The sequence below is a fragment of the Culex quinquefasciatus genome, chromosome 2, assembly GCF_015732765.1.
Source record: "Culex quinquefasciatus strain JHB chromosome 2, VPISU_Cqui_1.0_pri_paternal, whole genome shotgun sequence".
NCBI classification, from domain to species: Eukaryota; Metazoa; Arthropoda; class Insecta; order Diptera; family Culicidae; genus Culex; species Culex quinquefasciatus.
Genome location: NC_051862.1, coordinates 224,500,327 through 224,516,575, shown reverse-complemented (window position 1 = coordinate 224,516,575; position 16,249 = coordinate 224,500,327). Strand labels below are relative to the sequence as shown.

The following is a 16,249-nucleotide window of genomic DNA, read 5'->3' as shown; positions in this document are numbered from 1 at the left end:
TTTTTAAACATGTCTCATCTTACGAAACAGATTTAAAAATATAAAATATAAATTTGTTAGATGAGCTGCGAACTTACCAGCTGACCTGGCGACTTTTCGAATATTCGATTTTTTAAAGTTTTTTTTTTTATGAAAAGACAGTCACTGGTTATAATTACAAAATACGACATAAATATTACTGTTTGATCGAGTGATTTCTTAGTTAGAAACGATCACCAGTTGTGTTGGTTCGAGCCGGGATTTGAACCCCGATCTACCGCTTACTAGGCGGGAGCGTTACGTGGCTCGGTCACTTTGAATAATCGAATCACAAAAAAAAAAACATTTGTTTTCGTTGTCTTTTGTTTGATTGTCGAGGTTAAGTGTGACCACTAAACATCGCTGAAGTAATTTAGAATTTTTAGATCCAAGATGGCGGCCAAAATGGCAGTGGCAATCAGCTATTCAAATTTGACTAAAATGGAGTTGCAGAACTCAAATTTATGTTATAAGCAGAAAAATAAAAAAAAACGATTTTTTTTTGTTCATGATTCGATTGTATGAAGTACTGTATCTAGAATCTGTATCGTCAACTTGTGTGATTTGAGACTCCAGACATGAAAGAGACACAGTTTTGAAACCAAATTTGAAAATTCATGAGGCCAAACAAATACAGCCCAGACTCGATTATCCGAAGGCAAAAATTTCACTTCAGATAATCGAATCCAAAAAAAAAATTTTTTTTTGTCTTCTTTTTGATTGTTGAGCTAACGTATGACCCCTTAACTACTCTAAAGTGATTTAGAATTTTCAAATACAAGATGGCGGCCAAAATGGCGGCGATGGAATATTGACCATTTAAATTTGACCAAAATGGGGTCGCAGATCTCGAATTTGATGTTAAAAGCAAGAAAATAAAAAAAACGAGAATATTTTTTTTGCTCATGATTGGATTATCCGAAGTCCCATACAAACCTTCGGATAATCGAACTTCGGATGATCGAGGTTTCGTTTAATCGAGTCTGGACTGTATTTCAAATTTTAAGGCAAAAAGTATCAAAAAATGCTTTTTGCAATTCCGTCGTGAAACTACTTACTTTTCCTGTCATTCTTGAACGACGAAATAGCCTACTTTTCTGTACCAAAAATAACAGAATCGAATAGCAACACTTTTCAAAATAAATGCTGAAAAGTAACACTTTTCAGCACTGAAATGGGTGCTGAAAAGTTGAACTTTTCAGCACTTGTTTTGAAAAGTAACAGTTTTCAACATTTTTTTTATTTAAACGATTTATTGACATAATACATGAAAATTTGACTTAAAATTTCACTCAATGGGTGTTTTTCGGATTTGCAAAAAATGTTGTATGGAACTCGTTGCAAAACTTGATTTTTTCAGCACTCTTCGTATTTATCCAACTCGGTGAACCTCGTTGGATAAATGTACGACTCGTGCAGAAAAAGTCCTCTTTTTGCAACTTGTTGCATAATAGTACACGGTGTATTTTTTAGAACAAACTAATGATAAAAAATTCGGTATGTCTGATATTTGGCACCGTGAAAGAAGGGCTCTTTCCCGACATTTTGCGGTATATACCGAAATATTTCGTCGGGGGGTCTAGTGCAACTTTTTTTTTTAAGATTTTTTTTACGATTTTATGGGATATTTGTTCAAAAAAGTCACAGGAAATCGGTGCATTCATGTTGATATCATTCAAACTTCTTTTGAATATGCCTTGGGGATTCTAACCAACTATATTTGACCAATATTTGACCTCCAATAAAAAAAACCGAACCAAATTTACCAGATTTCTAGCTTTCTTTGAAATAACCCCAAAATCCAAGCTGGAAACCCCGATACGACCGAAAGTAAATCTTTTCTTTGTACAATTGGTCATGAAATAACAGCAACATTGCCCGGATACAAATTTGAGCATTAAACAATGCAAAACATAGATTATTTATTTAATAAGCTGTTTATTACCCAATAGGTTCCGAAAATTATTTTTTCAATCCTCGGCCACATAAAACCATTACATTTTTAAACATTTTAGAATCAATCACATTGTAGAAAACAGTTTTCTGAACAATTTCCATAAAAAAGTATCACTTTTGGTTCAATATAAGCAGAGATATGCCAAATTTCCTGAAACAAATAGTGCCTTTCTCCAAAATTTTCTTAATTTAATTACCTTTCACATGATGGGCACTGCCTACTAAGATATTTTTTATGATGATAATATGTTATTAAAACGTAAAAATTAGAACAAGTTTTGACGAAATTAATGAAATTATTCTATAGCATTCATTACAAATCTCAGTAGGCAAAGTCCATCGTGTGAAAGGTAATTAAATTAAGAAATTTAGGAAAAAGGCACTATTTGTTTCAGGAAATTGGGCATATCTCTGCTTATATTGAACCAAAAGTGATACTTTTTTATGGAAATTGTTCAGAAAACTGTTTTCTACAATGTGATTGATTCTAAAATGTTTAAAAATGTAATGGTTTTATGTGGCCGAGGATTGAAAAAATAATTTTCGGAACCTATTGGGTAATAAACAGCTTATTAAATAAATAATCTATGTTTTGCATTGTTTAATGCTCAAATTTGTATCCGGGCAATGTGTTGCTGTTATTTCATGACCAATTGTACAAAGAAAAGATTTACTTTCGGTCGTATCGGGGTTTCCAGCTTGGATTTTGGGGTTATTTCAAAGAAAGCTAGAAATCTGGTAAATTTGGTTCGGTTTTTTTTTATTGGAGGTCAAATATTGGTCAAATATAGTTGGTTAGAATCCCCAAGGCATATTCATAAGAAGTTTGAATGATATCAACATGAATGCACCGATTTCCTGTGACTTTTTTGAACAAATATCCCATAAAATCGTAAAAAAAATCTTCAAAACAAAAAGTTGCACTAGACCCCCCGACGAAATATTTCGGTATATACCGCAAAATGTCGGGAAAGAGCCCTTCTTTCACGGTGCCAAATATCAGACATACCGAATTTTTTATCATTGAGGTCTCGAAAAAATACACCGTGAGTAGTTTATGCAACAAGTTGCAAAAAGAAGATTTTTTCAGCACGAGTCGTACATTTATCAAACGAGGTTCACCGAGTTGGATAAATACGAAGAGTGCTGAAAAAATCAAGTTTTGCAACGAGTTCCATACAACATTTTTTGCAATTCTGAAAAACACCCATTGAGTGAAATTTTAAGTCAAATTTTCATGTATTTTGTCAATAAATTGTTTAAATCAAAAAAATGTTGAAAAGTTTTACTTTTCGAAACAAGTGCTGAAAAGTTCAACTTTTCAGCACCCATTTCAGTGCTGAAAAGTGTTACTTTTCAGCATTTATTTTGAAAAGTGTTGCTATTCGATTCTGTTATTTTTGGTACAGAAAAGTAGGCTATTTCGTCGTTCAAGAATGACAGGAAAAGTAAGTAGTTTCACGACGGAATTGCAAAAACTACTATTAAACGTTATAAAAGTTAAGCTACTGTCACAAATGTGGAAAATATATCAAATATCAATGATTTTTCAAAACTATTAATTTTCTTAAAGTTTTACGTCTTTTTCCGATTTAAGGTGTTAATTAAAACTTTGTTGAATGCTTAAAAAGTATTTTAAGTATTTATAAAAATTAAATATTTTTAAAATGAAAATAATAAAAATAATGGCGCATTAGTTGTTTTGAAAAAGTAATCTAGAATTACCCCAAACATGCTACAAATCAAAAAATACGCAGGGGAAAGCATTTTTAATTAATTTTTGTTGTATGCACTTTAAATTTCCACAAAAAAAATTTTAAAAGAATGTACCCCGTTTTTTGGGCCGACTTGTGCACGGATAAAAAAAAAAGAATTCCCACAATCGTAAACAAGTGTTCATAAAAATAAATCCCGTTTAGATGAACGCATTTTCACGATTTTAGGAACTGTTTTTTCTCCGTGTGGGGGGTGACAAAAACTTTAAATAAAATTTGTTCCAGCCTTAGGTACCATGCATAAACAACGTAGACTTTTTTTTTGAAATATCTACAACCCCCCTCCCCTAGTGACAATTGAGGAGAAAATCGTGACGTCAGAAATGACCTCAAATCAGTCAAAGTTCATTTTGTGACTGACTTTAAGGTGAAGCCGTTGATCATTTTCGAAGATAATTGATCATCACTCTAAAATTTTCTGTATTGAATCCAATTTAACGAATTTCTGCACCAAAATGAATCAGCATGTGCCGGTTGTTGCCTTATTGAAGCCACTGAAGGAATTTTTGGTCTAAATCAATTGTGCGTCAAAATTTATATAATTTTGTGGAACAGTCATTGGCGTCCTAGTTGGCAATCATTGATTAATGACGATTTCCATAACTTCGCAAGGAATGGGATAATCGTTACCAAAATTTATCTGCATGTGTAGGGCACTATTCTTAACAACTTGTAGAATGAATTTTCTCAAAATATTGTTAGGGATGCAACATTTATATCTTTGAACGAAAAATCATGGCATTGATGGAAGTCTTCACGTTAACCGATTGACAGCTGTGCAATTTTAAAATTTACACTTGACTCAAGACACCCAAAATACAAAAATTTAAAATTTTGTTAATGTATCCCAGCTCATGAATAAACCGCCAGTCTCCATTAAATTTCAGCGACACCAAAGTGTACAGAAGGCATTAAAAAAAACCTACAAAAAATGTGTAAATGTAATCGATTCTTGCTAGGAAAGCAAACGATTCGTCGTTCCCAGTGACCCATATACATAAAAAGACAGTAGACCAGCAAAGTAAAGAAAAGCAACTATCGCTGCTACTTTGCTGGTTGACGTTGGAAAAGACCGGAGCTTTTCTTCGAATTATGTAATTTCTACCTTTCTGGTAAAAGATCCTTTTTCATTTTTACTAACTACGCACAAGACAAACGATTTTTTTATGAATGAGAGGAAAAGCAAGCATTATAATTGATTACCTTTGCGATAACGCCCACTCGATCTGTATCAAAGGGGAGGTAACCAGAGCCAGACTCCTTCCGGCACGTCATCATCATCTCGTCGGCTCATTTTTCTGGCAGCCTGCCCTCCTGTGCTGACGTAATCGAACGATTTTCCTCGTCACCCACATAATTTTCCCGCACTCACTCTCTTTTTGTCTCTCTGTCTTGCCCCTCTGCGATGTGATGATGCTTTACAGTGTCTGTGACGCGATCTATCGTTATTGTTGTCATTTCCTCGGAATCCTCGCAGGCAAGAGGAGGAGGCCAAGGTGGTTTTGGCGTCACTTTTACGCGATCTCAAGTAACCTCCGGCTCCGGCGGTGATCCGCGATGCCCTCCATTCCGTTCGACGCGGGGGTGGACAGCTTGATGACACGATAATGACTTTAACATATGGAAAAACTGAAAAATAATTTGCTCGCAAACGCTTATTGCAAAAAGAGCTGCTCCTCTTTGGCGGTTCTGGCCCGACCCGACCAGACCAGGCCGTGGCAGTTTGAAATTAAAAACATAATTAATCGACTGCACCCCCTCACCTCACCCAAGTTTCCCACTTTGATAATCGTCTTTCGGAACAAATGGCCTCACTCTAGACGCTCTAGACTGGCAAATGCGGCGGACCCAGATTGCAATGATGCTGCTGCTCCTTATTGAAAGCGCATACAAAACCCACAATGCTCGGTGTCTCATCTGCTGCAAGCCTTTGGGTTTCGTTGGCTAATTGCCCTCGCCCACCACCTCCACCACCACTCGTCTGACTATTTGTTTTTTTTTGGGTGATTGAGAGGTAAGATCGTCGTCGTCGTCGTTTGGGACCAATTTGCACAATCGGAATTTGGTAACCTTTGACGGAATGATTGGCGGCGCGGTGAGGGGTGTTTTGCGTCGTTAGCTATTGGAATGGTTAAATGTGCCGATTTTGCAAGAACATTTATTATTATTGTAAAAAAAATTATAAACGACATTGATTTCAACTTATACATTTTAAATGTTGAATGCTGAAGATCTGACGCAAGATTTTTTTGTATTTGTAAAAAAATACCTGGCGGAACATCGTTTTGTACTGCAAATGGGTCATTCACCTGCAACGTACAAAGCAACTTTAATTGAAATATTAACACGATAATACTAAAATGTTAAAAAACAAAAAAAATATGAAATGTTGATTTTAATTATGCACTTTTTGGTGCACGATCGAGATGGAATTTACCAGGTAAGATTTGGCTTGCTAAATCGTCTTTTGGAATATATAATTTCAAAAAGGTATCATTTTATGAATCCCGATCCCGATCCCGATGATGCTATGAGACGCGGGTTCGATTCCCGCCTTATCCACTGAGCTTCTATCGGATGGTGAAGTAAAACGTCGGTCCCGGTTTCTCCTGTCTCGTCAGAGGCGCTGGAGCAGAAATCCCACGTTAGAGGAAGGCCATGCCCCGGGGGGCGTAGTGCCAATAGTTTCGTTTTATCATTTTATGAAATTTGCAAGAGTGTTAATTGGACAACCAGTCCAGGCCTAAATATTTCGAAAACTATAAAAAAAAACGTTACTTAATCCACCCTAAGGTGGTTGGTGACTTCCTCACATTTGGAAAGGTCTTTTAATTACCTTTACAACGATAGGTCGCATGATAGATCCGGACAACGTTTTCACCGAAATATATAAGATCCGGCCTCTGAAAAGTTCATAAATAACACTTAAGTGCTAATAACTTTTGATAGGGTCGTCAGATCTTGAATCTTTTGAACTCGTTGGAAAGGTCTTTTGAATACCTTTCTAAAAATGTATAAGATGACGAGGTTTCTTACAAAAACCACCCTTTTTACAATCTTCCGGACTTTTGTCAATATCGTTTTTTTAGCATAACTTTTTAAGTACTTAACTAAACTTTATAATTTTCAATAGCGACTTATGGGACCCCAAGACGGATCGAATGAGACCAAAATGGTCCAAATCGGTTCAGCCAGTGCCGAGATAATCCAGTGCAAATTTTTTGATCAACATCCCACCACACACACAGACATTTGCTCAGAATTTGATTCTGAGTCGATAGGTATTAGGGTGGGTACGGATTTTGAAAAGTTCTCAGATCAAGTTCTGGTGTGGTTCCCCTTGTAGGGCATACCCATAGGGACTCTCACGCCAAATTTCAGCTCATTTGGTTGAAAACTGGCTTGTCTCAAGCGGGTTTAAGTTTACATGTAAATTACTATGGGAAATTTTGAATTTTCGTACTTTCGCTCCTACAGGCCTTGGGGATCCAGGTAGAAACTTCTAGGATGGACAGAAATGAGCGGAATCGTCTGGAGAACAACTTTCCCTAAGAGACCAGGCCGATTCGTTCAACCCCCATCGAGCTCAACGGCAATACATCCGGGGTTTTCGGAACCAACGGTTTTCCCCAAAAAGCATCAAATTGAATGTTATGAATGCTATGAATGTTTGATGAACACCGCGACGCCACATATCAAACAGCTACCACGTGATTGTAAATTTTGCACCATAACAGTTTTTTTTTCTTATTTGGAGGTTTAGAATACAGCTAAATAGTATCAGGATCACCATAAATGATAATTCTATAGTTCAAAAATTAATAAAATCTTTTTTTTATAGGCGATGCTAGTCCACGTGGTAGCTGTTTGACATGTGGCGTCGCGGTGTTCATAAAACATTCATAGCATGCTAAGGAAAATTTGATGCTTTTTGGGGAAAACCGTTGGTTCCGAAAATCCCGGATGTATTGCCGTTGAGCTCGATGGGGGTTGAACGAATCGGCCTGGTCTCTTATGGAAAGTTGTTCTCCAGACGATTCCGCTCATTTCTGGCCATCCTAGAAGTTTCTACCTGGTTCCCCCAGGCCTGTAGGAGCGAATGTACGAAAATTCAAAATTTCCCATAGTAATTTACATGTAAACTTGAACCCGCTTGAGACAAGCCAGTTTTCAACCAAATGAGCTGAATTTTGGCGTGAGAGTCCCTATGGGTATGCCCTACAAGGGGAACCACACCAGAACTTGATCTGAGAACTTTTCAAAATCCGTACCCACCCTAATAGGTATACATGAAGGTGGGTCTAGGAGGTCAAATAGGGAATTTCGTTTTTCGAGTGATTTTATAGCCTTTCCTCAGTAAGGTGAGGAAGGCAAAAAGATTTCTGGACAATTTAGTAAAATTTAAATAAACATTTAGAGCCGGATTTTGAATGTTTTATTGAAAATAAAATCGTTTGAAAAAAAGAAAAAATAACTTTACTATCGATTTTTGCTTAAATTAGTCCATCCAGCTTTTCTTACATTTCTATACAACGATGACACGTCAAACAGGAAGGATCCAGATCAAAAGTGTTCCGATTTGGCTCAAATTTGGCATGGAAGTCCTTTGGCCAAAATAATAAGACCTGGTTTTTTTGTTTGGCAATTAGGGTGCTGTCGTCCGAAACAGGGTGGTCCATAAAATGACGTTTTTCGTCGATTTTCGCAAAAACCACATTTTTCAGAAAATAATATCCGGAACGACTGAACCAATTTTAGAGCGCTCCATACAATTTTGGCGGCTGTCCATAAAAAAATGCTACGGTTTGGTGTATTCGGCAAAGTTGTAGGTAGTGATGATGACTATTCAGAAAAAAAAACAAATAAAATATGCCGATTTTTTTTATTAACTTTTTTTTACAAAAAAAAACTAATTTATGTTTTAGGGGACAAAAACCGCTCAGAAGCCATAAAAAGTATGACTTTAGACTTAACTGCCGCTCGAAGCTAGTCCCATATGTAATTTCGTCAATTTTGAGGTAATGATGCAGTTTGGTTCAAAATCTTGTAAACTATCAGAAAAATCAATAAAATTTAGTGCTTTGTTCTAGAAAGCCGGAGAAAATCCACTTTTTCGAGAAATTCTAAGACGTAGCCTTATGGGCGGGACAACTTTGACACGCGTTATTCTATATATGGGACGGACACGATTAGAGCGGCAGTTAAGTACTTAACAGATTTTTTTTAAAGTGCACCGTTTTCAAGATAAAGCCACTTAAAGTTTAATCTGAACTGAAAAATTCTTGTTTTTCTATTATTCAAAATGGTGTCCATCCCTAAAAATAGTTTTTCTTTCGGAAAGTTGAACAAATTTTCAATAAAATTGCTTGCTGAAAAACAGCGAATAAAAGAAAAAGAATATTATATTATTTACCTTCAGAAAATTTGGTCTGCGACCAAAGTAAATGATATTGAATAAATTAGTCAGTTAAAACCGGTCACAAAACGTGGCAATATTTCGATGGCGCGAATAACACAACAAAAATCAACGACACACCACAGAAAAAAGCATCAATTATTATGAATGACCATTAATCTGTGTGTTCCGTTCATTCATAAAGCACCACATCACACCAAAGTCGTCAACTTGGCGGGGTTTCGAAGGGAGTCAAAGTGGGAAAAAGGGGAGAAGGGGTCATCTCTCCTCCTCCAGCCTCGTCACATCATTCCGAACTGAGCTTTATTATCATCGTGTTTCGTTTCGCCGCGGTTCTGTGTATAATTAATAACGCAGATGTTAAGGAGCAAAAGTCAGTCCAATGATGGCTGTGGAGTGTGGACTCTGGCCTGGGTCTCGAGCACTTCAAAAAGCCAGCAAATCTACATTGTTGTGTACATAGTTATTGTTATTACTATTACATTTTATCGCCCGGGCCAGCAAGCCGGTGGTGACGGCAGCAGCAGCAGCAGCCACGTTCTTCCCCGGCGGTGCTATTAAAAGATAGGACAACCTAACCCCCTCCCCTCTTCCCTTGAACCCCTCCCCAGCCGTTTGGCGATTAGATAAGGAAGGCAATCCAGCAGCGGCCGTGGGGCTGGGACGGGCTGGGTGGTAAAAGTGAAAATTTAAATAAAACATTCCGCCATCGTCGTCGTCGTCGAGCCCGGAGTGGCCACGTCCGCGCGCGCGTTTCGCAACAAGTGGCTGATAATAATGTTCTAAATTTTCGGAGGGGCCCCGAAAGTTCGTGTTTTTTTCGTTTGTTTTTATTTTATTTATTTTTTTCCAAACTCGTGTGCCATTCCGGCAGTAATGGTGTCAATGGCACACAACAACTGCCCCAGACGGACAGGAAATTTACTTTTTTTAAGGCCCTCGCATTAGTCTTGGTGGCAAAGTTTAATAGCACCGAAAAAGAGCCCCAAAGTCGTGGTACGTGGCAAAAGCGATTGGAGTGCCATAGTCGCCGGCCGTTCATACCTCTGTATATTTGTGTATTAATATACGCGCGATTTTGGTGTAAAAACGCACACGTTTGCTGCTTCGCTGATGATGATTGTGGACAGTCGGCAAAAGCAGTCGGTGGCAGTCGGGGTTCGGAAAAGAAAAGGGTTTCCCGGTAAAAAACCGCACGCGTGTACAATTTGAGGTAAAAATAGCATCATCGCGTCACTTCCTTTGCGTAGAGATAGATACCCCCTCACAAATGCGTAAGGGAGCAACGCCAGATGATGAGGGCTGGCTGCGTGTTGCACTTGTTTGCCATCTTTGTAGAGGCCATCTTGTAAAAAGTGTTTTGAAAATAATTCATCAGGCCATTGCAAATATCTTTCAACGTTTGAACGTGAACGTTATTTGCAAAAAAAAAACCTGGAAACTTATTTAATTTTTTGAAAATTTATAACTTATCTGGAGTTTTTTTTTATAAAGGTCCTATAACAAAAATCTCTTTTTTTGCATTTTGGGTGTTTCTAAATACGCCTTGAGACAGGGGTATTCAAAAACACTCAAAAAGCAAAAATATAAAATTTAGTTTAGGATGGTACAAAAGTATATAATTTAAGTGCACTCAGCTGAAATCAATTTTAAATGCATTCCCCTGCGTTTAGAATAATTCTAAGCATGTTTGTGTTGATTTTAAATCATTTGAATTTTGGAAAATGTTCGACGTTTAGTATCGCAAATATTTTTTTTCGCTATTTTTTTTTGTTTTTGTCAAATCATACGTTTTTTGAAAACAAGTGATTGCAAAACAACGGAACTTGTGTAAAATGTATTCTAAAAAACTGTTTGCATTCAAATGTTCAGACTATGGCTTGTTTTATTTTTATATTTTTTTTATTTTTTTTCCAATTTTTAAAATTAACAATGTTGAAAAACCAGGATTTTTTAGCATTTTTGGTGGGTTTTGGTCATTTCTATATGACAGACTTGATTTTTCAGTCTCATGAATATTTTTACTGAAAAGCTCGTCCAAATTCCAATAAGTTTGTCTAAAGATGGCTTATATAAGCGTAAGATGACATGTCTACAAAGTCATTTATATTGGAGAGGGTCGGGTACAACCGAATCTCTTTTTGGCATGGAATTGCTCAGACGCTTTGGCCTTAAGTTTAAAAGATTTTATAAAAGAATTTTATTTTTAAAAAAAAATATTGTTTAAAAATTATGAATTGAAGTAAAAAAAATGTTTGGGTAAGTTTTCTATGTTTTTAACGGTACACATCAACCATAGCTTTTGCACACAGATTTTTGTTACAGACATTTTAGTATCTTCAAAACTACGGGAACTATTGATATGATTTTTTATTCATCCCCTAAATTACTGTCTTCAAAGTTATTTACAACAAAGTTTGACTATTTTTATAATCAGATTCTTGCAGGATTGGGTCCGTAAGTTTGACAAATTTGGAATAAGAAGACAACAACCTCCTTGGCTGCTGTGCACCCTTAACTCACAACGCGACGGTAACATTTATTTTTTGTCTGTACTTTTTTATGGATTGAAAGTTGTGGGTGGTATGAAAAATTAAAAAAAAATCATTTTTGTAAAAAAGCAATTTGGAGAGTCAAATAAAATCTTTCTTTAATCTTTGCCTGTGTAATCACCGTCGATTGTTTTAAATTCAATCTCAGATACCTTTAAAAGCCCCCCGACCAAAGACTCCATCCAACCAGTCTTCGGGTCGCGGACGATGGAGGAGCAGCATGGCACTTTGTAACTTTGCACTGTCGCGCTGCCCCTGCGTTTCGCTGCTGTTGTGCACGTCGCAACAAAATGCCAATTAATCATTGTTTCCTGCTTTTAATCTTTCGTGTTTTTGCTCTCTTTTGCCATTTGCAGGTTGCTGTATATCTGTGTTTGATAAAGTGTGTTGTACCGCCCTCGCCCCCTCCGTCTCTCTCTGTCCCTCCCTGCCTCTGTCTCTGTCTCTCCCAAAGTGTATAGTACCAATATACCCCACTCGGGCAGAGAGTAGTAGTAGAAACAGAGCGGCAGAGTTGTGACCTCCTCCTGATAGCGGCAACGGCAGCCCATCATCTTGCTTTTGGACGACGACGACGGCGGCGGAAAATGTGCGTAATTGGATCACCAGCTAATTGATGGAACACGGCCGCCACAGATGACGACGACAGCAGTCGGCCAGTCGAAACCACCAGCAGAAGCAGCAAACGGGAAGACAACGCTTCTTCCCCAAAGACCGTGATAACGCGCGCATTTGAACATGTATTTGTAAATGATTAATTAATCAAGGCTGGTTTTGTTGCGAGAGCGAGAAGAAAAATAGTGATTGTGAAACTCGTGTGTGTTAATCGTTATTGTTGAAAGCCGGGACACAAACCACAAATTGAACATTGTTGGGAGATTGGGAAGGAAGAAAGAATAAACTTTGAATCGTGCCCGTTTATTGACCCCGTTTTTTGAGGGACTTTTGTGTGTTTTTGTTCGTTTGTTTTTGTTACGTTACGTTACGTACTGTGAATCGCGAAAATCTCCAACTCTCCGGAGAGTGAAGAGCGCGCGGGAAGTGTTTGTGGAAGCAAGGAGCAGAAACAGGAAGACATAATTGAAACTACGGACCGAGCCGGTGGTGGTGTGGGTGCCTACCGTCCCAAGCGCTTTTCGATGGTAAAGGCACCGGTGTTAACCTCCGTGCCACAGCAGCAGCAGCAGCAGCAACAGCAGCATCATCAGCCACAACATTTTCATCAATTTTCCCTGCCACCTCCGCCGATCCTCAGCGGAACCTCCAGCAGTGCCAAAAGCGGCAGCCGGAGTTCTGGAAAGATGGCCAGTGGAGGAAGTGGAATTTCGGTGACAACGACGACCGCGGCCGCAATTGCCGTGGTGGCCCCGACTGCTCGAACGGTCCAAGTTTCGACGGCATCGTCCGCCAACGGTGGCGGGGCCGGAGCCGCGCCGGTCCTGTCGATTCAGCAGGCCGGCGCCGCGGTTTCGTTGAAGACACCCACGTTGCAGGCGCAAAGACTTCAACCGTTGCACCACGTCCATCACCACCACCACCATCAGCTGATCAATGGTATCGCAACGGTGGCAACGGCCGCCGCCCCTCCGACAGCGGCAACCCTTCCGGCAAATGCAGCCGCCGGTGTAGGGCATCCCGCGGCACCGGCCACCGCCACTTGGCCAATCGTGGAGCCGGTTTTCCACTTCGGACCAGGCTTTGAACCGCAAACGCGACCCTACTGTCCGGCCCATTCGCAACCGTCGGAGCACGTGGTGCTGTTTCACGTCAACCCGGGAGTATCGGTGACGTTCCAGATAGGCAACAGCCGGGAAATTATTCGAGGTAAGTGACTTTTTCTTTTTTTTATCTAAAAGAAAGACCAAAAAAGGTCAATGATTGAAATTGCCAACACATAAAACCCCATGTAAGAATTGAAAAATTTGAACAAAACAAATCAGAAATGATGTCCGGGCAAACAGACACAAATCTGGCCCACTACCAATATAGCGACCACAAAGGTAACATTTGGAACCGAACAAAAGTTGCTTTTTGAGATATTCACCGAATTTTTTGCTGAGTCAGCCAATTTTGGAAAGAAAAATCTTACTTAAGATGGCAGCTGCAGTTTCTTTAAAAGATAGTTGTCATTTCATTTGCATTTCAGAAGTTATTCTTTGTTAAATATGTCCTTGAGAAAAAAAATAAAGCAAAATTGATAATTTATGCAGTGTTCATTACCAAAAAAAAAATGCATGGAATATTTGGCAGCTATCCCTGTTCTTCTAGCAAAACTCTGGAGCTAACAGCGAGCCAGCCAGTTAAGAAGGTATTAGACTATGACAAACAAACTCGCACTTTTTGACAGTTTCAATCAGTTGAAATCAATTTAAAATACATTCCCCTGCGTTGAGAATAATTTTAGAATGTTTGGGTGCCACGTAGCCTAGTGGTAACGCTTCCGCCTCGTAAGCGGTAGATCGGGGTTCAAATCCCGGCTCGGACCAACACAACTGGTGATCTTTTCCCTTCTGGATTCGATTGCTTAGTAAAGGGAAGGTAGTGTATCGTCACAAACTGGACCTTATCACGACACCTTAGGGAGGCGACCTATGGAATGTTAACATTAACCTAAACATGTTAACATTAGTTGAGTGAAAAACTGCCACTGAATCCGCTTTGTAAATGCCGGCCCCGATACTCTTCACGGGTGTTCCCCTCAGGAACTGGGAAAGATTTACTTTTTTTTTTTTTGGGTTAATTCAAAATCTCTTTAAAAAAAATGAAAATTACCGCAACAAGTGTTTTTAGCAGATCCTTTTATTTTCGTCAAATCAAACATTTTTTGAAAACTAATGTTTGCAAAACAACTGAACTAGTGTAAATTGCATTTAAAAACATTTTTTTAGTCAATTGTTAAGACTATGGCTTTTTAATTAATTTTATATATATTTATTTTAACTTTTTTTGCCATGCCTAGATATTTTTTTTTCTATATCTCGTGATGGTGGGGTAGTACGATCCCTTCAATTTTTTTTAATTTTTAGTCAGACTCGACTTTTAGTGATTTATAGATCGAAACAGTAAATTTAGAAATTTGGTGTTAAAAGGATTATGAGTAAATTTTGATGGTACGTTCAGAACTCCGAAAACACATTTTTCATCAAAAATGGTTAAAAATTGTTTTAAAATCGCTGCCATTTCTCGTTACTTAACTGTAAAAAATTGAGAGACATGAGACATTTTTTTTTGTTTTTTTTAAGTCAAATTTAAAGACACCCTGTACAGCCCAGACTCGATTATCCAAAGTTTCTATTATCCGAAGTACGTTCATCCGAAAGTTTGTATGGGATAATCGAATCATAAACATTTTTTTTGTTTTCTCACTTTTAACAGTAAATTCGAATTCTATGACCCCACTTTAGTCAAATTAGAATAGTTGATTGCCTATCAAATTACAAAATGCTTTTTTTCAATATTTCAACACCGCCATTTTGGCCGCCATCTTGGATTTAAAAATTCTTATTCACTTTAGAGTAGTTTATGACGGTATTTAAACAAAACATAAAAGGGGGTATCAACTACGTTGCTGGATTGAATAGTTTTTTTTTTATAGATTATTAAATTTAAACTCTCTCGTTGTCGATATTGAAAGGAGGTATCAAATTATAGAACGAAAAATCCAAGCATGCTTCTTGAAGGGACTGAAAAATTTATTGACAGCTGGAGCAACATTGATATCGAGAAGATCGACAGCCACAAAGTCGACTGTGTTTTAAAAAACAACAATTTGTGAAAAATTCAATTCTAGTTTTTCACACAAATAGGGCTAAGTATTATTTACTTCAAGAATCAAAACTGTATGTTTTCCGGTTTTGTAGGACAAAATATGAAATATTATATTAGTTTAGACAAAACATGAAATAAATACTAGCTTTAGTGAAAGAATACTGATGATTTAGAACCAAATTACATCAATAGCTCAGAAATGGAAAAGTACAAAAGAGCACACGGGCATTGCTAAATTGACAGGAGTTAAAAAAACTATGCAAATAATACGAGTAATGTTTATGGAACCATGTTTCAAATTTCCATCAGTTGCCATAAAATATACAGTAGAACTCACCAAGCAATGAGATTAAACGCCGTAAGGAATTTGTATCTCCAAGACGTAGTAAATTCAAAGAAGCAATAATCACATACACTACGTCAATCCTCGGCGGCCGCGACTCTAGCTCCGAACCAACGTGAGTTACTTAATCAAATCAATTTATTCCCTGCGAAAAATAAACCTGTGCACAGGAGGGAAATCCACCTCTCAACGTCGTCGTCGTTCCGAAGTCGTTTGGATTTGTGTTTCAAATTCGCAATTCCGCATAATTCCCACTCTATTTTACATTCGAAATATCGAAAAGTCAACCAAGGGCACTCGGTTTGCAACAAAGTCGAGTCTTCCGTCTCCGTCTTTGGGTATTGTGTGCTGGTGCTGGTCGTGGGAAATTTAAGTTGGTTCGGTCCGATGGTCAGGTACAATGCATCCAAGGGCACTCGGT

At 38.0% G+C, this 16,249-nt stretch overlaps 1 protein-coding gene across 1 annotated transcript in view; it reads left to right on the top strand.

Moving 5' to 3' along the window:
• The window catches only part of LOC6047491 (fibronectin type-III domain-containing protein 3a), a 74,572-nt gene that overhangs the window by 1,439 nt on the left and 56,884 nt on the right, over positions 1 to 16,249 (top strand). Inside the window, exon 2 of the mRNA XM_038253736.1 lies at positions 12,074 to 13,541. Coding sequence (XP_038109664.1) covers positions 12,857 to 13,541 — 685 coding nt within the window. The 5' untranslated portion in view covers positions 12,074 to 12,856. The remainder of the gene's footprint in view (positions 1 to 12,073; positions 13,542 to 16,249) is intronic.